This window comes from Pseudophryne corroboree, chromosome 8 (assembly GCF_028390025.1).
Source record: "Pseudophryne corroboree isolate aPseCor3 chromosome 8, aPseCor3.hap2, whole genome shotgun sequence".
NCBI classification, from domain to species: Eukaryota; Metazoa; Chordata; class Amphibia; order Anura; family Myobatrachidae; genus Pseudophryne; species Pseudophryne corroboree.
Window position 1 is genome coordinate 58,476,807 of NC_086451.1, and position 20,819 is coordinate 58,497,625.

Below are 20,819 nucleotides of genomic sequence, written 5' to 3' on the forward strand. Positions count from 1 at the left end.
GAAGATGCGATCCGGACCATTCGTCCAGCAGATCCCACTGAAAAATTATTGCGTGAAATCTGCCGAATGGAATCGCTTCGTAAGAAGCCACCATTTTTCCCAGGACTCTTGTGCATTGATGCACTGACACTTGGCCTGGTTCTAGGAGGTTCCTAACTAGCTCGGATAACTCCCTGGCTTTCTCCTCCGGGAGAAACACCTTTTTCTGGACTGTGTCCAGAATCATCCCTAGGAACAGCAGACATGTCGTCGGAATCAGCTGCGATTTTGGAATATTTAGAATCCACCCGTGCTGTCGTAGAACTACTTGAGATAGTGCTACTCCGACCTCCAACTGTTCTCTGGACCTTGCCCTTATCAGGAGATCGTCCAAGTAAGGGATAATTAAGACGCCTTTTCTTTGAAGAAGAATCATCATTTCGGCCATTACCTTGGTAAAGACCCGGGGTGCCGTGGACAATCCAAACGGCAGCGTCTGAAACTGATAGTGACAGTTCTGTACCACGAACCTGAGGTACCCTTGGTGAGAAGGGCAAATTGGGACATGGAGGTAAGCATCCTTGATGTCCACGGACACCATATAGTCCCCTTCTTCCTGGTTCGCTATCACTGCTCTGAGTGACTCCATCTTGATTTGAACCTTTGTATGTAAGTGTTCAAAGATTTCAGATTTAGAATAGGTCTCACCGAGCCGTCTGGCTTCAGTACCACAAATAGTGTGGAATAATACCCCTTTCCTTGTTGTAGGAGGGGTACTTTGATTATCACCTGCTGGGAATACAGCTTGTGAATTGTTTCCAATACTGCCTCCCTGTCGGAAGGAGACGTTGGTAAAGCAGACTTCAGGAACCTGCGAGGGGGAGACGTCTCGAATTCCAATCTGTACCCCTGGGATACTACTTGTAGGATCCAGGGGTCCACTTGCGAGTGAGCCCACTGCGCGCTGAAACTCTTGAGACGACCCCCCACCGCACCTGAGTCCGCTTGTACGGCCCCAGCGTCATGCTGAGGACTTGGCAGAAGCGGTGGAGGGCTTCTGTTCCTGGGAAGGAGCTGCCTGCTGCAGTCTTCTTCCCTTTCCTCTACCCCTGGGCAGATATGACTGGCCTTTTGCCCGCTTGCCCTTATGGGGACGAAAGGACTGAGGCTGAAAAGACGGTGTCTTTTTCTGCTGAGATGTGACTTGGGGTAAAAAAGGTGGATTTTCCAGCTGTTGCCGTGGCCACCAGGTCCGATGGACCGACCCCAAATAACTCCTCCCCTTTATGCGGCAATACTTCCATGTGCCGTTTGGAATCTGCATCACCTGACCACTGTCGTGTCCATAAACATCTTCTGGCAGACATGGACATCGCACTTACTCTTGATGCCAGAGTGCAAATATCCCTCTGTGCATCTCGCATATATAGAAATGCATCTTTTAAATGCTCTATAGTCAATAAAATACTGTCCCTGTCAAGGGTATCAATATTTTCAGTCAGGGAATCCGACCAAGCCACCCCAGCGCTGCACATCCAGGCTGAGGCGATCGCTGGTCGCAGTATAACACCAGTATGTGTGTATATACTTTTTAGGATATTTTCCAGCCTCCTATCAGCTGGCTCCTTGAGGGCGGCCGTATCTGGAGACGGTAACGCCACTTGTTTTGATAAGCGTGTGAGCGCCTTATCCACCCTAGGGGGTGTTTCCCAACGCGCCCTAACTGCTGGCGGGAAAGGGTATAACGCCAATAATTTTCTATCGGGGGAAACCCACGCATCATCACACACTTCATTTAATTTATCTGATTCAGGAAAAACTACAGGTAGTTTTTTCACACCCCACATAATACCCTTTTTTGTGGTACTTGTAGTATCAGAAATATGTAACACCTCCTTCATTGCCCTTAACATGTAACGTGTGGCCCTAATGGAAAATACGTTTGTTTCTTCACCGTCGACACTGGAGTCAGTGTCCGTGTCTGTGTCTGTGTCGACCGACTGAGGTAATGGGCGTTTTAAAGCCCCTGACGGTGTTTGAGACGCCTGGACAGGTACTAATTGGTTTGCCGGCCGTCTCATGTCGTCAACCGACCTTGCAGCGTGTTGACATTATCACGTAATTCCCTAAATAAGCCATCCATTCCGGTGTCGACTCCCTAGAGAGTGACATCACCATTACAGGCAATTGCTCCGCCTCCTCACCAACATCGTCCTCATACATGTCGACACACACGTACCGACACACAGCACACACACAGGGAATGCTCTGATAGAGGACAGGACCCCACTAGCCCTTTGGGGAGACAGAGGGAGAGTTTGCCAGCACACACCAAAACGCTATAATTATACAGGGACAACCTTATATAAGTGTTTTCCCTTATAGCATCTTAATATATTATAATATCGCCACACAAAATGCCCCCCCTCTCTGTTTTACCCTGTTTCTGTAGTGCAGTGCAGGGGAGAGCCTGGGAGCCTTCCTAGCAGCGGAGCTGTGTAGGAAAATGGCGCTGTGTGCTGAGGAGAATAGGCCCCGCCCCCTTTTCGGCGGGCTTCTTCTCCCGTTTTTCTGACAACCTGGCAGGGGTTAAATACATCCATATAGCCCCAGAGGCTATATGTGATGTATTTTTAGCCAGCATAGGTACTTTCATTGCTGCCCAGGGCGCCCCCCCCAGCGCCCTGCACCCTCAGTGACCGTTGGTGTGAAGTGTGCTGAGAGCAATGGCGCACAGCTGCCGTGCTGTGCGCTACCTTAAGAAGACTGGGAAGTCTTCAGCCGCCGATTTCTGGACCTCTTCTCTCTTCAGCATCTGCAAGGGGGTCGGCGGCGCGGCTCCGGTGACCCATCCAGGCTGTACCTGTGATCGTCCCTCTGGAGCTAGTGTCCAGTAGCCTAAGAAGCCAATCCATCCTGCACGCAGGTGAGTTCACTTCTTCTCCCCTAAGTCCCTCGTTGCAGTGAGCCTGTTGCCAGCAGGACTCACTGAAAATAAAAAACCTAACAAAACTTTTACTCTAAGCAGCTCTTGAGGAGAGCCACCTAGATTGCACCCTTCTCGGCCGGGCACAAAAACCTAACTGAGGCTTGGAGGAGGGTCATAGGGGGAGGAGCCAGTGCACACCACCTGATCCTAAAGCTTTTATTTTTGTGCCCTGTCTCCTGCGGAGCCGCTATCCCCCATGGTCCTTACGGAGTCCCCAGCATCCACTTAGGACGTCAGAGAAACCCCAATTAGTGCACCGTGTCCCCTCGCATGGCTCTCTTCGCTCGCCATGCTTCGGGCAAGGTACCTCGCTTTGCTCGGCACAGATTACCGTTCCAATCGTAGTCCATGTGGATCGTTAAGTATGAAAAAGTTTTTTTTTTTAAATGTGAAAAACTCATGTCGACCTTTTGACATGTCAACCTAGAAACCCTGTCGACCTTCCAACCCTGTCGACCTAGTGACTGTCGACCTATAGTGGTCGACCTAAACAGTGTCGACCTAGACCAGGCATGTCCAAACTGCTGCCCTCCAGCTGTTGTGAAACTACATATCCCAGCATGCCCTGACACATTTTTGCTGTCAGAGAATGCTGAAGCTGTGTCAGGGCATGCTGGGATGTGTAGTTTCTCAACAGCTGGAGGGCCGCAGTTTGGACATGTCTGACCTAGACAGTGTCGATCTTCAGACCGGATCCCCCCATGGCTGCCTCATGGTGTGTAAACAGCGTGTACACAATGCTTTCAAACTAATCCACCAGATGAAACGCTTTTTTTTCTTTTTTCTGATTGGTCATCACATGCAGGTTAGGAGATGGAGACTGGAGTACAGAGAAGTCCTACGTCTGTACATGGAATCTTGACCGACGGTTCTTCAACCCAGATCACCCTGATACTGTTGTAGATGTGCCTAGTTCAGTTATGTGTTTGGCATTTCATCCCTCACAGCCATCCCTTATAGCCGGTAAGTCTAGCCTCAGAGAAATTCTTATTTACAAAAATGACTTCCTGTATCACAAGAATAGTCCTTTACCATGCATAGGCATTACATTCAGTATGTCTATGTGACAATACAAAGATGCATCATCCATATACTATATTTGAATAGTCCCCGTCATCTATTATTTCAGAAGGAAGTAATGTATGAATGTCTGATAGAGATCCGACGACAGGAAGTTATAGGGAAAGATTCCCAGTTTTATTAAAAAATATTCTTGGTACAGAGATTCCAGGGGTTTACATTTTATCTCAAGATGGCTAATTAGTCATCAGGCTTTTCAGCTGGAATTCTTTACATTTTATTATTATTATTATTATTATTATTATTATTATTATTATTATCTGGAGAGAACAAGGGGGCAGATGTGTTAAGCCGGGAGAAGTGATAAAGCAGTGCTAAGTGCAAGGTGATAATGCACCAGCCAATCAGCTCCTAACTGTCATTATTCAAATCCGTAATGATTGGCTGGTGCGTTATCACCTTGCGCTTATCACTTCTTTATCCCTTCCCCAGGTTAATACATACTGCCCCTATGATTGGCTAACCTACACATACATAAAAGACACCTGTGAGACAAGACTGAGCGGTCTATTTACTAAGCCTTGGATGGAGATAAATCCGAAGGAGATAAAGTTCCAGACAATCAGCTCACAACTGTCATGTCACAGGCTGGGTTTGGAAAATGACAGTTAGGAGCCGATTGGCTGGTACCTTATCTCCGTCGGATTTATCTCCATCCAAGGCTTAGTAAATAGACCCCTAAGGGTGGAATTCAAATGTTTGAAAAGTCGGTTGGGTGTCTGTCTATTAGATAGGAAAAAACAGACACCCAACTGACTTTTCAAACATTTGAATCTCCCCCTAAGAGTTACTCTTTATAACCTGCCATTTTATGTGCTAGTGCAGTGGCTCTCAAATTATGTTCCCAAAATTAGAAATGATGAGCCTGAATTGCAGGATCTCAGAAGGCTTTGATGACCTTCACAGATCTTGCAAGTAAGCCAAGGAGGAGGTGTTCGGCTGTCTGGAGATAGTTCCTTTCCCCAGGGCACAGCACAAAACATGGCCAACACCCCTTCCAAGGATCCCCTGGAGCCAGAATGTCTAGTGATGGGACTTCCTTTCCTGGCAGCCCACACCTGACCCACAGAGGGATGACCGCTGCGTGGGCCAGCCTGCTAGTGCTAGCAGTGTTGGATACTGCTGGTCACTGTCTGCGATAGAAGGCTTGGAGGCATTTCTCCTCCATTGCCACCAGTGAAAGTGTTATTGAATGAAATGAAATTAAAATAATAACGTTACCAGGGGCAGTTGTATTAAAATAGACCCTACTAGTGGGTACTCAGAAAAAATGGAGTTCCCTATGGGAGGAGGGCAGGAGTAGATCTTAAATTGCTATACTCTTGACTGGACCATTTATAGCCCGGCATCCGTGTCTCAACCCTCCCCCCACTTTCCATAGGATGTATGAGGAATGGGTTTTACACTAGCCACCAATCATTAACGCGGATTCATTTTCCCGTGCAATGAACACATGTCCTTCTATTCAGGTGGCCTTTTCAATGGTGAAGTGCTAGTGTGGGACACTAGTCGGACAGATGACCCCTTAATCGGCAGGACAGGGCTCTCAATAGACAGTCACATGGATGCAGTTTACCAGGTAATAATGACATGTCCCACAGTAAACTCGTGTTACTATAATGCCTGACTGTGTTTATGTGTGTTATCTTGGGGGGAAAACTTTTGGGATCTGGTACACAGGAGAAATGTGCTGTAGCCTATAACAACCAATCAGAATCTATCATCATTAATAGTATGAAAGTCATTGTCTTTGCGGTTGCTCTGGGTAACGGCATCTTCTTTTCTGGTGCACCAGTTTTCATATATGCTCAGTATTGTGTACTATACTGTGCAGGACCAAGACGTCAAGGACATTTAATTATCACTTACCAGTGTTTGTTCCCTGGCAGGTCAGTTGGCTGCAGGATCTACCGCAGGCTCACAGGCTGCAGGTTCTGAGCATTTCCTCAGATGGGAGGATCCTTGTGTGGCAGATGGAGAAGGAGGGACAGCTCGTGCTGCTTGATGGCTTCGCCCTGATCGCGCAACAAATACCCAGCAACACAAAGATAAACAAGGTCACTCCAATATAGTAACTCCTGAAAGTGTACATTTCACATACAGTATACAGAAGAGCAGTGGAGGTAGCCCTTTTGTACGCTGACTCTACATTTAAGAATGTAACATATCCATTCACTACAAGTAGTGACATTACTTTGTAACAACTTTTAAATGCATTGGGTGATATTTAATGTTTTGAGCCCCCGAACTCCCGTTTTGTTTTTTGTTTGTGCTGATCGCGCCCATAAAGGTAGTGTAAACCCGACCAAAGTGCTGGGCTCGTTCATGAAAAGTGCCGTTTGGGCGCCCAAACAAGTCACTTTATGCGCATTTCAGTTTGCTACCCTCGGGAGCTACGAGCTGAAATGCAGGCGCTGGAAGCCATCGCGCCCGAACGGAGCAGCAATTGAATTGCTTCATTGGGCGCCATCTAGTGGCTGCCAGCACGCGTCACGATGAATCTCGCCCATTGTGTAGTATTTGTAAATGACCTGAAGCATTTTTCATATGATTGCTGCAAGTCTATAATCTACACTTGAAGGATGAAAGCAAGCGCTGTTTCCCCTTCTGTCATCAGTGGGGAACTGTGTTATCAAGCTGACAATGTGCAGTGCCAGCACTCTCCTGGGTTTTGTACCAGAGGAGAAGCTAGCTGCGGTGCAGCACTGTAATAATGAAAGACTCTTGCTGGAAATTGTGAAAGGTTCTACACTGTTCCATTAACTCACGTCTTTAGAACACTGACCTAAGTGGACATGACACAGAAAAGAAGCTTCAGTTGTAAAGCAAAATCTGGCAGTTAACATGCTGTGACATCAGTAGCCTTGCCTCTGTGTAGACAGTCATGATTTGTAATTGGAACCTCAAAATATTAATGTTACTTTGTAAGCCAATCTGAGTCATACAGACTGCACTTAGGGGGGTCATTCCGAGTTGATCGCTCGCTGCCAGTTTATACAGCGATCAGGTAAAAAAACTGCAAAACTGCGTATGCGCCGCAATGCGCACGCGCGTCGTACAGGTACAAAGAGCATCGTTGCTGGGTAATGGTTCTAGCGAAGAATCCATTCGCACAGCCGATCGCAAGGAGATTGACAGGAAGAGGGCGTTTATGGGTGTCAACTGACCGTTTTCTGGGAGTGTTTGGGAAAACGCAGGCGTTTGCAGGGCGGGTGTCTAACGTCAATTCCTGGACCTCCGTTGCTGGATTCATCGCACAGGATAAGTAACTACAGGGCTGGTCTTGTTTTGCACAAAAAATGTTTGTACCGCTCTGCTGCACAGGCGTTCACACACTTGCAAAGCGAAAATACACTCCCCCGTGGGCGGCGACAACGCGTTTGCACGGCTGCTAAAAGTAGCTAGCGAGCGATCAACTTGGAATGACCCCCTTAGCCCAGCAGCAAGATAGAGGAGCACTTACCATCCAGAAGTAGCTGCTTAGGAGGGAGGTGAAGGACAGGACAGCCTGAGTGTTGCCAATGTAGCACGTTAACATTTATTCTTAAAGGTATATAATTAAACTCTCTGCATTTGGTTCCCGCTAAAATATCTGTTTCATTGCATTGTTTATAAACGGGGGCATAACTATTAGTTGCCGGGCTATGTGGCAATACATACTGTATAGAGCTTACTGCTCCTTGTCTGGCACATTTGCAGTGGAGCCATATTTGGGCAGGGGTGCGGGGACTCAGCGAATGGATACTCACTACTCGGCGGCTACAGCTATGATTATAACCCGGTGTACAAGTATTTTTAACTTGTTCTACTCAGGTTCTCACAGTAAGTTGTGATATATTTATTGCTACATTTGTTTGTAAAACTCTGGTATTCTAATTTGTCATTTTTATGACTATTCTCTGATACATTTTTGTAACCTGTGCGGCATGTGGCACTGGCTTAGCTGATTGAGCCAGCTGTTGGTTTTTTGGCTTACACCATCTGCCTCACTTTATCACCATATCAAGAAATACATATATTGTTTAGGTTAAAACTGATTGTGCTGTTCTTTAGTCTGGATATACCCGTGGTGCCAGGTTTGACCATCCTTCCTTCCTTGCAGCACGGCCGAGGTGACACTGCAGTGGGGGTGACGTGTCTTTCCTACTCACACTTTGATCCCAGTCTGTTCATTGTCGGGGTAGAAGGAGGCTACTTGCTGAAGTGTTCCTCTGCAGCCCAGACCGCTGCTCTCACCAACGTGGCTTCCTCCGTTCCACTTAAAGCCCCAGCCCAGTTCACCTTCTCCCCACAAGGAGGTCCTGTCCATTGTGTGGACTGCTCACCTTTCCACAGGTATGTAACAAAGACGCATTACTTAGCAAAATTATAATGATATGATGGGACTTGTACAGGAGCTGTCCACTGTAACGGGGTAAAAGAGGAATCTGACATGGCCAGACATACCTCTCCACCCCCTTGTTATCCGTTCTCCTAACCTTGCTGCTAATAGAGGTGGGATCATGCCTGGGTTTTCCCATTCATCACCTTCAGTTATATTACAAGTAGTGGTGGCCCCAGAGGCGGGGCTTATTTTGAACTGTCTGGCAGCACTCATTGGGAGCCGCCACTGATTTACATCAATCTTTCTTTTCGGCTCTTGTGCTCATGTCACGTTGTTCTAGAACAGTGATGGCTAACCTTGACACTCCAGCTGTTGTTGAACTACACATCCCAGCATGCCCTGCATCCGTTTTAGCATGGCCAAATAACAAAACTGTAGCAGGGCATGCTGGGATGTGTAGTTCAACAACAGCTGGAGTGTCAAGGTTACACTGCTCTAGAATGTTACCTAGTGATTGTAACGTAAAGGTTATTATTTTGTACAGCAATTGGAAAGGAGCCACTACAGAGCAGTCTGCAGATGCCAGTACAGTATTAGGCTTTTTAGTCCCTGAAATACTCTTTTATATTGTAGAAGATCAGAATCTGATGGAGATACATGGTAATTACATGTACCAGATAGAATTTGCATCGTGTGACACTAAAGCACTTACTCCAGCAAGGCCCTTCATGTATACTGTTTTTTTCCCAGTATTGATTCATTTTCAACACATTATCACATGGCTCTGAAAATCCTTGTTACTGCTGGGAAAGTAGACCCTAGACCACCCTATTTACATGGCAGCAGGGGCATCTTTTATACACACATTAGCTTGGGTCAAGAAGGCATTGGCAAGATGGTCAGAGGCAGTAGCAGATACTTGGCATAGCCAGGTAAAATTTGCAAACCTGGGGGAGCCTATACGTGAGGCCTTCTATCTTGGGGAGAAGGCTCAGGCCTGGATTTTGGCCTCCGCGGTCTCGGCACTCCACACTCTAATGCAGTATGGTATCCAGCTTTTCAGCAGTGCAGTTTGCACAGTCTCACTAGAGAGCGCTCCAGGTTGAAGTTACTTTCATTGTCTGAGGTGTGTACTGCATTTGATCCACTGGGTACCTTACATCTCTAATAACTCATTATACATTAATCCGGGTCTTACCTTTAAAATAGAGCCCATTCTAATATGTAGTCAGCAGTGTAGGAACCTGTGCTAAATACAACCCCTGAGGGTAGATGGGAGGGGTGCCAAGCCTCAGCATGGTGTCACCTTTTACGTTTAATAATAGGGTGTGCATTCCAGTCCCCCCTTTTACCTCTGGGTACGCCACAGTGTCCTTAACATTGGGGATGGACATTTGGTCACCCTTTTTCAGGGTCACCCATTTCCAGGGTCTTTGGTTTCCAGAAGAGCCGAGCTCCTGACAAATGTGCATAAAGAGTTATTCTTTATCCACAGCCAATACACACCCTTCTAGCAAGAAAATGCCATAAAGATCCAGTCAGATAACTCGGGGTTCTATGTACTAAACCTCGGAAATCAATAAAGTCGAGAGAGATAAAGTACCATCCAATCGGCTTCTGTCATTTGTCAAACACCGCCTGTAACATGGCAGTTACGAGCTGATTGGCTGGTACTTTACTAGTGTTCCCGGTGGGATGCTCACGGCATCTGTTCACCTGGTGGTGATCGACAACTGCAACTTTTCCCACCTGCGGGATACTGCGGCCTGCGGGTGGGGAGGACACAGGGCAGTCTGCTTTAGCAGGGTGCCGCTAAAAGGGCAGGGCACATTTTACCGTTTTTAAATTAGTCCGGTCGTGGTGCCTTGCTAAAACAGCCTAGCATGAACACTACTTTATCCCCGTCCACGTTATCTCTCCCAAAGGCTTAGTACATAGACCCCTGAATCAATTACCAAGAGCACTGTGATTACCATTAACAGAATCTTGCAGTGGGTGGAACAAGATGTGCCAGCCGTCATCACGGGGGTGGTATTCAGTTTGCCGGCTGTTGGGATCCCGGCGCTCTGTATACCGGAGCTCGAATCGCGACACCCGGCATACCGCCCCCCCCCCCCCCCCTGGAGGGGAGAATAAATAGCGTAGTGCGCCACCGTGCCTGCAGTGTGGCGAGCGTAGCGAGTCTGCAAGTAGCTCATTTGCGCTCGCCACGCTGTCGGCATGCCGGCGCCGGTGTGCTGGCCGCCGGGAAACCACACTACACTCCATCACAGTACCTGCCTGGTGCACTGAGTCTGTGACTGTCCTCCAGATCCTGATTGCTCACTCGGCCAGTAAATGACTGGCTGCCAATGTGCCTCAGCCTCCCTCTGCTCCTCATGGGAGCTGGCAGTGGCAGCTGCTACTGTGCTGGGGTGAGCTGGGGCTGGGCAGCTACATTATACCACAATAAGACAACAATAGACCTTAAAAATGGGTAATATCCTTGGACATTGTGAATCCATTCACAATGTCCAAGGATAAATAAGATTATTAGTAAAAGTATACATTTGCAGAAAATAAGCTCCGCATAGCGTGTCTGTGTATGAAAGGAGAAGTGTGACAAAGTGGCTGTCTCCCATGTCACATACATGATGCCTGCTTCATCAGAAGACAATGATTCTATTCTGCTGGTGAACTGTAGCGAAATTACCACTGACAAGACCTCTATTAATGAAATATTCACAAAATGTAGGATGAAAATTCCATATTTATAAGACTGATTATTTCAAATCATTTTATTCATACAGATACATACAATTAATAGTCAGCCAATGTAACTAATAAAATTACAATAAAAATAAACAATAAGTTAAAAGCTAAGTAATAGAGTGATAAACCAATTATTACATTGGATTTAAATGACACCTAAAAGCTTCATCATGACTTGCTGTATTACACAATCCATTATCTTTTTATTTTATTTTTTTATCTTTTTATTATTGTGCATAGAGTCGCATAGCAAATATAAACAGTGACAAATATAAATGGAACAAAAAAAGGAAAAAGTGGTATACAATGCAAATAGAAAAAATAAAGTAAGAGTGAGAAAAAGAAGGAAACAGCATAGCAAAACTGTACTGCACAAAAAAAGGAGAGGGGGAGGAGTGTGTGATGGGAGTGAATGATAACAAGTAAACAAGAAGCTCAACAAGGAAACATAAGGTGGACGGACTAATGGCCTGTTGGCCAATACAGGCAGTGAAGGACAATAATCGAAAACATGGAAAACCATTGTAATATTGTGGCAAGGGAGAGACTGGGAAGTTGGGTGGGGAAAGGTAGGTTTGGGAGGGTAAACGAGCCAGGATTGACAAAAAAGGGGGCATTGCAAAGTATGGGCATATAATCAAGTACCATACTGTCATACAAGACTAGGGGGAGTCATGTGATCCAATTCCAGAACAGAATGGTATATGAAAGAAATAGTTCCTCTATCATTGGGTCTGTATATACAGGGTATTTCCACTGAAAAAGGGCCACAAAGCAGGGCAGAGGTTAGTGAGTTTACAGAGTGCTGGATTTGTAGGTACTGATAGAAATAAGAGTGGGAAAGGCCGTGTCTTTCCTGGTTGTCTGCAAAGGACTGTGGGGCAAATTTACCTGTAACAAAAAAATGATTGATACCTGCAGCTATCCAGATAGATGACATAATGGATGACTGACCGGGATGAAATGAGGGTTTATTCCATAAAGGTGTCCGAGGGGAGGAGTACTCAAGTAGGACACATTTCTTAAGACTATGCCAATTGGAGAGCGTGAGCACCGCAATAAGGACCGAGGGCAGCCTTAGGTCTTTGCTCAGTACCCAAGGTAGTTGAGAGATCGACTCCACACCCACCATAGTACCCTCCAAATCCACCCAACGCTTAGTATGATGAGGAGGCTGTCAAGCGACCATCTGACTCAGACGGGAGGCAACATAATACCCAAGGAGCATATGCAGCCCAAGTCCACCTCTGTAAGACTGCTTAGCCAAAATATCCCAACGTACATGAGGCTTTTTGTCATCCCAAATATATTTCCAGTATGAGGATTGAAGGGAGCTGAGTACACGAGTAAGGTACTGCGATCAGGAGCATTTAAAAATTAGTACAGGTACTTAGGGAGGACAATCATCTTTATCACATGTATGCAACCTACCCAACATATAAAGTATCTATTCCGAGGCAGTAGATCTTATGCTATCAATTTAAACAAGGATAATTAGCATTATAAAGACGATCATAGGTTTCAGTTATGTGGACCACTAGGTATTTCATGTAGTCTTCATCTATGTGAAGTAAAAACTTAACAAGTAGTTTCTTCAAATGCTCCAGGTGGTGAAAAGTCAGGATCTCAGGCTAGTGATGGTTATTTTATTACCCGATAATTCTCCATATTGGGATAGTTCACTACAGAGACGGGAAGGGAAGTGAGTGGTTTAGTCAGGATAAGGAGGGCATCATCGGCAAATAGAGAAAGTGTATTTTGGGAATTTCCAACCGTGACGTTGGTGATGCGCTAATTTTCCTGGCAAGGGTTCAATGAAAAGTGCAAAAAAAAGGGGCAAGAGAGGGCAGACCTGTCTAGTCCCATTGGTAATGCCCAAATAATCTGAACGTAATTTCCCTATAAGAACAGCAGAAGAAGGATTATAGTAAAAGGCTTAATGGTCTGTAGAAATTTACCTCTGAAACCAAATGGAAGGAGTGTTTGAATCGTGAATGGACAAGAAACACTTTAAAAGGCCTTCTCCATGTCCAAGGCAAGCACCAATGAGGGAAGATTGTGTATTAATCTGATAAACTATTGTGCGTCTAACATTATCAAAAGCCTGCCTGGATCGGTCAAAGCCCACCGGATCAGGGTCTGTCAAGTTGGGTAATAGACCGTTAAGCTTATTCGTGAGAATTTTGGTAAACATTTTTAAATCTACAATAAGTAATGAGATAGGACGATAGTTAGAGAAGGAGAGGGGGTCCTTATCCGGCTTTTGGAGAACCGTAAATGTGAATCAGGGTGAAAAAATTAACATTTCGATTTTGACTAAACATTTAAGTTAAATGTGGAACTAAATACAGTTGAACAGTTTTATAGTATGATATAGAGAAGCCCTTGGGGCCCAGTGCTTTTGGGAGGCTTCTGTGTTTTGAGGGCAGCATAAATCTTCTCCTCTGTGATAGGAATTCAAGTTTAAAGGAGGTGGAAGGTTCAATGTAAGTTAGGTCACAAGATGAGATTCTGCACTTATAGGAAATGAGTTATGTCCCACCGGAGATTAGCTATGAAGATTGTATAATTGTCCGTCATAGTCATATAGACTGTCCGTTCGAAAGATGCAATTCATTTTAACTGGGTTATGCTAAAGGTTGCCCGTTCTATCCCGAAGCACCGAAATAGTCATAGCAGGAATTTCACTGTTATTTCAGATATGATAGCATTAAGGTCACTCCAAGCTAAAGTAAGTTATTTTGTAACATGATTATACAGGGAGTGTTGGGTGGTTCCCAAACGCTGGATCTTTACTTATGGGCTTCCCAAATCAGGGGAGCATAAGAGGAGCCCTCCATGTTGAGAGAGAAGATGGACGGTTTAGTTAAAAAGTGCGGGTGCTAAAACAGACAGGAGAATAAAACCTGAGAACAAGAGACACCCGGATGGTCTAACTAATTTTTATTTTAATGAAAGTAAAGAGATTTTTAACACCATTAGCTAAATCCATCAAAATTATTTCTCTGATTAATTACTTTGATAAAATGTTTATGCTATCCTTTTTCTGGCGTACCATGATTAGCCAATTCTTGATTTCTTTTGCGCTCATATTCTTCTGATGAAGTAGGCAGCAAATGTATTGCTTTATTGCCAGTATTATACAATTATAGTTTCTCTAGCATCCATAAGAGATATTGGGGAAAACTAGTACGATTGCGTATAGACGGGGTCCAAAGGAGCCAGTGCACTTTAAATTTCTTCATCTGGGTGTGCTGGCTCCTCCCCTCTATGCCCCCTCCCACAAGCAGTTTAGAAAAAAAAGTACCTTCAGGAGAGGATGCATATCTCTGCGGCTCCAGAGAGTTTTCTTCAATTTCTTTTAAATCTTTTATTATTTTCAGCATGCTGTCTGTGCAACAGCATACCCGCACCGTGGGAGTTAGGGGGGATGGGGGGGGGGCGTTCACTGGCCTTACAAGGTGCCACCATTCTGAGAGGTTGTTGCTCAGTGGGGCACTGCGCCTTGGCTGTTACAACCGCAGCACGCCGCACACCCTTAACGCTGCCTGAAGGTGACATCAGTGGTGAGTACACACCGGGGGCCCGCTAGGGGGGGTCCCCCGGTTCAAAGTGCGGCTGACCACGGGTGCGGCATACGGGGCCCTCCCGGGGGGGGGTCCCTCTAAGATCCCCCATGTAGAACTGGCACAACTGGACTTAACTAATACTTGTGTGATGTTTTAAGCATAAAAGGAGACTTTTGCCAGTATAATATATATAGTAGCTCCGGCGCTATTAGAGGGGGCGGAGCTACGTTAGAGCGGAATCTGAGGCATTTTGGCGCCTTCCACTGCTTACTGCAGTCATATACAGCACACACAGCGCTTCCTGACTCCTCAGCCACGGTGGATCTCTGGTGCACTTGTGTACACTATCTGGCTCCTATTTAGGACTGAATTTATTAGTGTTTACTGTGTTTTAAGAAGCTGACAGCCTCACAGGGTGTGCTGGGTCCTCTCACTCTGTGTCTCCTCTCACATACAGTGGGGCAGTCTGTGTGTATGTTATTGTGCTTACTGTGAAACATGGGTAAACACAAGCTTATATAGTGTATGTCACACTAGATTCTCTCCATTATCTACTGACTCTGTTTCCTGTGAACAATGTAGTCAATCTTCACAAATACGTGAAGGGGCTGGGGGAGAGGGTTCAGAGCCCCACTGGTTAGGGTCTCTTAAGACTATGATGTCTGATATGTCATCCCAGCTCACTGCTAATGTGCAGAAAACTCAGCTACTACAACAAGCTGTTGCAGATTTAGCTGCTAGGGCAGATGCACAGCACCCCCTCTCTCTTACAGGTCCTCAGAAACGTAGTTTACCTGCGCTACTACAGTATCTGATACAGATGATGATGTACAGGATGATAGGGATGACCTGAATCCCGTTGTTGGGGATCCCGATTCTGCTCAGTGTATTGAACCCCTCATTTCTCCTTCATCCACTAGGGGCCACTGGAGTGCAGATACAATGGGGATATAGTAGGCAGTAACTGGGAGCTGGCACTTTAAATTTATAACCATGTGACTAGCTCCTCCCCTACTATGCCCCCCCTCCAAGCCAGTCTTATTTTAGTGCCCGAGGGAGCTGGTCACTCTTGGGCTTTCTCTTGAAAATTTTTATTTATTTTTATTCATTTATTTTTATTCTTGCACACACAGACTGGCAGCTCTGCCACTGCCAGTCTGCACCGCGGGAGGCTGCCGGCGGGGTCCCATCGCAGCTGCGTGCGGCTCGGGATGGGCCCCGGCTGAAGGAGACACTGAGCTCTCCGGAGCTGGCCGGACACCGCTGCGCGCGGCGCGTGTCAGAGCCGCTCCGTCGGCAGAAGATTCCGGCAGCTTGGCAGCGGTAAGTATATGCGGCCGGACACCGCTGCGTGCGGCGCGTGTCGGGGCCACTCCACCAAGAACAGCAGCAGTGGTGAGTAAGCTGTACTTTATTTGTGGTGGCTATTATGTTTTCAGAGCAATGCACTTTTTTATTGTAGAACTGTACAACCCACTCCAGAAGGGCTCTCTGGGGCTGTAATGTACTGAGTGTTTCGTTGTATGGGGCATTGTCTGTAAATTGGTGCGGCTCTCCGGCGGCTGTGGCTCACCTCCCCGCTCCCCACGCACGGATCCCCGCTCAGCGCGACTCACAGAGCCGGCACAGGGATCCCGCTGGAGCGCAAAGCAATTTTTAAATTTGGCGCCTTTTACGACGGGGGCGGAGCAGGCTCAGCGCTCCCCGGCCGCGACTCGCGCTCTGTACAGCGCAGCACTCCCCGGCGGCGGCTCGCAGATACAGGGCTGTGCTAGCTCTGTATAGCGGGCTCAACGCTCCCCGCTCCTCGGCTGCGACTCGCATGACCAGTGGGGGGTACAGGGCACTTCCCGCTTCGGTGAAGGTAAATTTTAAATAAGGCGCCATAAGCGGGGGGTGGAGCTATCTCCCGCTCTGTACAGCGGGCTCAGCGCTCTCCGCTCCCCGGCCGCTGTTATAGTGTGGTGGCCATTTATCTGGGTTCAGATCCCACTTTATACTCAGTTTAACTAATGCGGAGCACAGGTTTTATGCTGTGCGGCAGCGCAGACAGGTGGTGCTGGTGAGCATGTAGTATACACTATGCAGTCAGATACAAGGAGGCAGTGTGGCTCAGCACACTAATCCAGTTATCCATTATATTGATTTTATCTCATAGCCCAGAGGAATTTCACTCTGGCGGCCATTTCCTCCCTGCAGGTGAAACCTCTGCCACATCCAGGTACAGACCTGGGTTCATATTTGTACTGTCTCCTGTAGCCTAGTGGGCTAATCTTGCATACTCAGAGACAAATAGATAAAGTCCCATGTATATTGGATGTTCAGTTATAAGAGTTAACATAGCTCCGCCTTGCCACATAACATTTCCCCCCGGCTTTTATCACTGGCTAACCGCCATTTTGGGAGACCATCGGAGCCTCCGAGACGGGTTTTCCTTCCCTTTATTATTCCTTTGTTTCACTTGTAATTTGGGGAATGTGTGTGGCATCAGACAAGTACACTAGTAGCGGGGACATCTGAACGCAGGGACCAGGGTTGGAATCCCAACAAAAACCTACTTTAAAGCTCCTATAGCCTAGTGGCTAAGACTCCTGTCCCGCAGTGCAGCAGTGGCGGTAATAGCCAAGTGGTTAGAGCCACTGCCTAGCAGTATCCAGCTCCGGGTTCAGGACCCACTTCCCACTACAGTCGATATTTACGGTTCAGGTCTCCGCTGCTTCAGAAGGTTTATTTGAAATGTATCTGTCACTGCACGTTATAGTGCAGACATTACATAGGGCTACGCATCTTTAACCCACCTTTTCTCCTTTCGTTCATATCACCTGGACAGTCAGAGAAATCCCTGTTAGGTGGGGATTGTGCGGGGCAGCCATCTGTTCAGCCCTCAACGCAGCTGCAGGACGCTCCTGTTTGCACAGCTCAGCTTACGCAGGTAAGGTCACTGTTAACCAGAGACCCTGTCTGTCATTTCCCCTCTCCAGGTTTCTAAAAGGAGGTTGCTAACCTCAGTGTTACACGACTCTGCGGATGAGAGGCCCCTCTTGGAGGAGGCGAGAGCTGTCCAGGATACTGATGATGTCTGTTTTCGGTGGAGTCTGAACCAGTATCCCAGGATATCGCGGCGCATTGTACAGCAGTTCATCTGATGCTGCAGGTAAGGGAGTCGGTCACTTCACGTACCTCGGAGTTCGGCGCCAATGAAGAAATGACAACGACTTGTCCAGTTTCGGATGAGCTGGATGTGCTCCGGTCGGCGGCCTGGAGACATCTGAATGCACAATTTCAGGTATCAAACCTGGTTTGTTTTCCTATCCTTTCCCCGCAGATAGCAGGAAATGATATCCGACCTCTCCAAGGGTATACCCCTCGATGTATCGCCGATCCAAGAAGCTGCCTTTTCCTGGGGCAACCTTGCTGAGGAGCCATCTAAGAGAAATAGGCGGCAGCAGGGGTTCTACCTTGTCCGGAGCAGGTAGGTTGTGGAACAATTGTCCTCTAGTTTACCGGTTGGTTTGCATCAGGATCACCTGATTCCTTGGGCAGATCAGAGTCATGTTTCTGCTTTATATTCTTTTGAAGTCTCCAAGGACGTCTGTATACTCGGAGCCTGCATTTCCGCTTGGGCTGTCTTAACCCAACGACCTTTGGGACTGCGACAGTGATGAGCGGATATTGAATCCTAAGAGCAGCAGGTTCATTATGGGCCTGGTCGGGAAGGATCTTCCTGCCTGGATATTTCAGGCCATTGGGGATAAGTCCACTTTTCTTTCCCCTACTACTGCTCCAGCTCCAAGACGGACCTGTACCGATCTTTCTGTGCCCTTTCCATTCGAGTCCATGACAGGGGCGGTATCTCCGTCACCAAGGGATATCAGAGTAAGAGGCCAAGGCAGAGGTTCAGCATCCTCAAACCAGTCTGATTGTAGGTCCTCCAACACACCCACCGCAGGTCAGACCTCCCTCCCACCTGGGAGATCCCAGGGTGGGTGCATGTCTGTGGTTTTTCTGGGAGGCCTGGGTATGCTTGGGTTAGGTTTTGCATCACGGGTACATACTCGATTTTGGAGTCCGACCGCCTCAGGGGTCCCTCACCACAGGTCTACCGGTTTACGTCGACAAGAGAGTCGTACTGCAGGCGGCGTTCCAGATGCTTCTGACCGCAGGAGTGCGGTTACCTGTTTCCGCACATCCTTGGAATCGGGGCAATCTTCTCAGGTCTTTGTTCTTTCCCCGTGCCGAAGCCAGATGGCTTGGCCAGGCCTATTCTGAACTTAGCGTCCTTTTCAGTCTGTGATTGCCAGTTTTAAGAAGAAAGGGGGTTTAGGCGTCCTTAGTCATCAGGGATGCTATTTACTGGTTTCCATTGGGCTTCCTCATCGGGCTTTTCTGATTCTTGGTACAGGATACTTAGTTCCACTGTCAGACCTTTCCACTCGGGCTCTCTTCCACTCCCACCGTGTTCATGAAAGGCTCAGGATAGCACTACTTCATAGGCAGGGAGTGACGTTTTTTTTTTTTTTTTTCCCCTAACTGGACAATCCACTGCTGGAAATCCACTCTGCAGATTAGGTTGCTTTTGAATATCCGGAGGATCCAGGATCTTCTGATTCGACACGGGTCCCATTTATGCTCTTCATACTGTTTTCTGTGTTTAGGGATGGTTCTCAGCTCGGTCCGTCAGAGGATTTTTCCTTCCTCCTGGACCATTTCCCCTCTCTCTTCAGCCAAGTGACGGTGCTGGGAGGGGTTACCTACTTTCTCCTCTGCACAGAGGACGACAATCTTCATTCCAGGTCAGGCATCCGGGTGAGTGGACATTCCCCGGAGTTTTGTCAGCTGGTCCGCTGTTGACGGAGAACTCGGGTCGACCTCATGGCATTCCGACTGACTCTTCAACCCTTTACTACTCTCGGACGTGAGCTCTGGCGGCAGTAGCCGAGGATGCTCTCGCGGCTCCTTGGAGCTTCTGGTTAGTCTATCTTTCCTCCTTTTCTGTTTCTTCCTCACTTTCTGCAACACATAAAGGGAGAATGCACGCTAGTCCTTCCGGTGACTCCAATTTGGCCGCGCCCGTCTTGAAGATCCACCCTACACCTGTTGTCAGTGGAAGAGACTTAGCTCCTACCATCTGCGGGAATGTCTACTTCAACAGGGTCCTTTTTCTTTGTTCAGTCTTACACAGGTTTCGTTTAACGGTGTGACTGTTCACGAGACCTTCTCAGAAGGAAGGAGTTCCCTAGTTCGGTTATACCTACTGAGCCCCGATTTCGAAAGTCTGTTTCCTCGTCTCACTGTTGCCACTTTTGGAAACTTTATGTGCCCTGGTGTGGGTAACGAGGGTTTTTTCCCTTCGGTTTTTCATTTTGCCGCCTTCTTTGGTTTTCTCCGGGTGGTTTTGCTCGGCTGCGCTTCGACTAGGTTGACCTGAATTTCAGGTCTCTGCTCTTTCGGTTTTCTTCCAAAGGAAATTAGCCTGGCTGCTGGAAGTTCAGGCTCTCTTGCAGGGAGTACTCTACCGGCAGCCCCTCTTTTTAGAATAAGGTTACGGCTGAGCTTCATACTCACCTGTCGTTCCTTCTATGGGTGATGTCCGCTTTTCATATAAATCTGACACTTGTGTTTTCGGCCCTCTTTGAATGTTGTCAGGGCTCGCCGACTCTCTCCACAGAGGTCTTCGGCTATTCGACAAATTGATTTCTTCTTTGTTCCGTACGATGCTCCCATCCTAAATGGCCGGGGGCAGAGCAGACGTTGGGCCGTTGGATACGTCTGTCCATTAGACAGTCTTATTTGGCAGTTGCTCGAGAGCCTCCATTTTCCATTTAGGCGCACTCCATGCGCTCTGGGGGACCTTCGGGGGCGGCCGTCCACGGGTTTCCAGGAATGCTTCATGTTGCTATGCCGCTTAGTCGGGACATCATACGTTTATCACGTTTTACCGATTTGACCTTTTTGCGGCCTCTGTGTCACAGGTTGGCCGAGCGGTTTTGCAGGACTCTCAACGCTTTCCCTCCCGTCTTGGGAGCTCTGGGACGTCCCCATTGTATCTGCACTCCAGTGGCCCCTAGTGGATGAAGAAGAAATCAGGATTTTGGTACTTACCGATAAATCCCTTTCTCCGATTCCA

General features: G+C 47.4%; 1 protein-coding gene across 2 annotated transcripts in view; it reads left to right on the forward strand.

Annotated features, from left to right (window-relative positions):
* The window catches only part of DYNC2I2 (dynein 2 intermediate chain 2), a 56,856-nt gene that overhangs the window by 20,556 nt on the left and 15,481 nt on the right, over positions 1-20,819 (forward strand). For both annotated transcript variants that reach the window (XM_063936453.1, XM_063936452.1), the window contains exons 4-7: positions 3,774-3,931; positions 5,518-5,627; positions 5,938-6,105; positions 8,151-8,383. In XM_063936453.1, the coding sequence (XP_063792523.1) occupies positions 3,774-3,931; positions 5,518-5,627; positions 5,938-6,105; positions 8,151-8,383 (669 nt within the window). The remainder of the gene's footprint in view (positions 1-3,773; positions 3,932-5,517; positions 5,628-5,937; positions 6,106-8,150; positions 8,384-20,819) is intronic.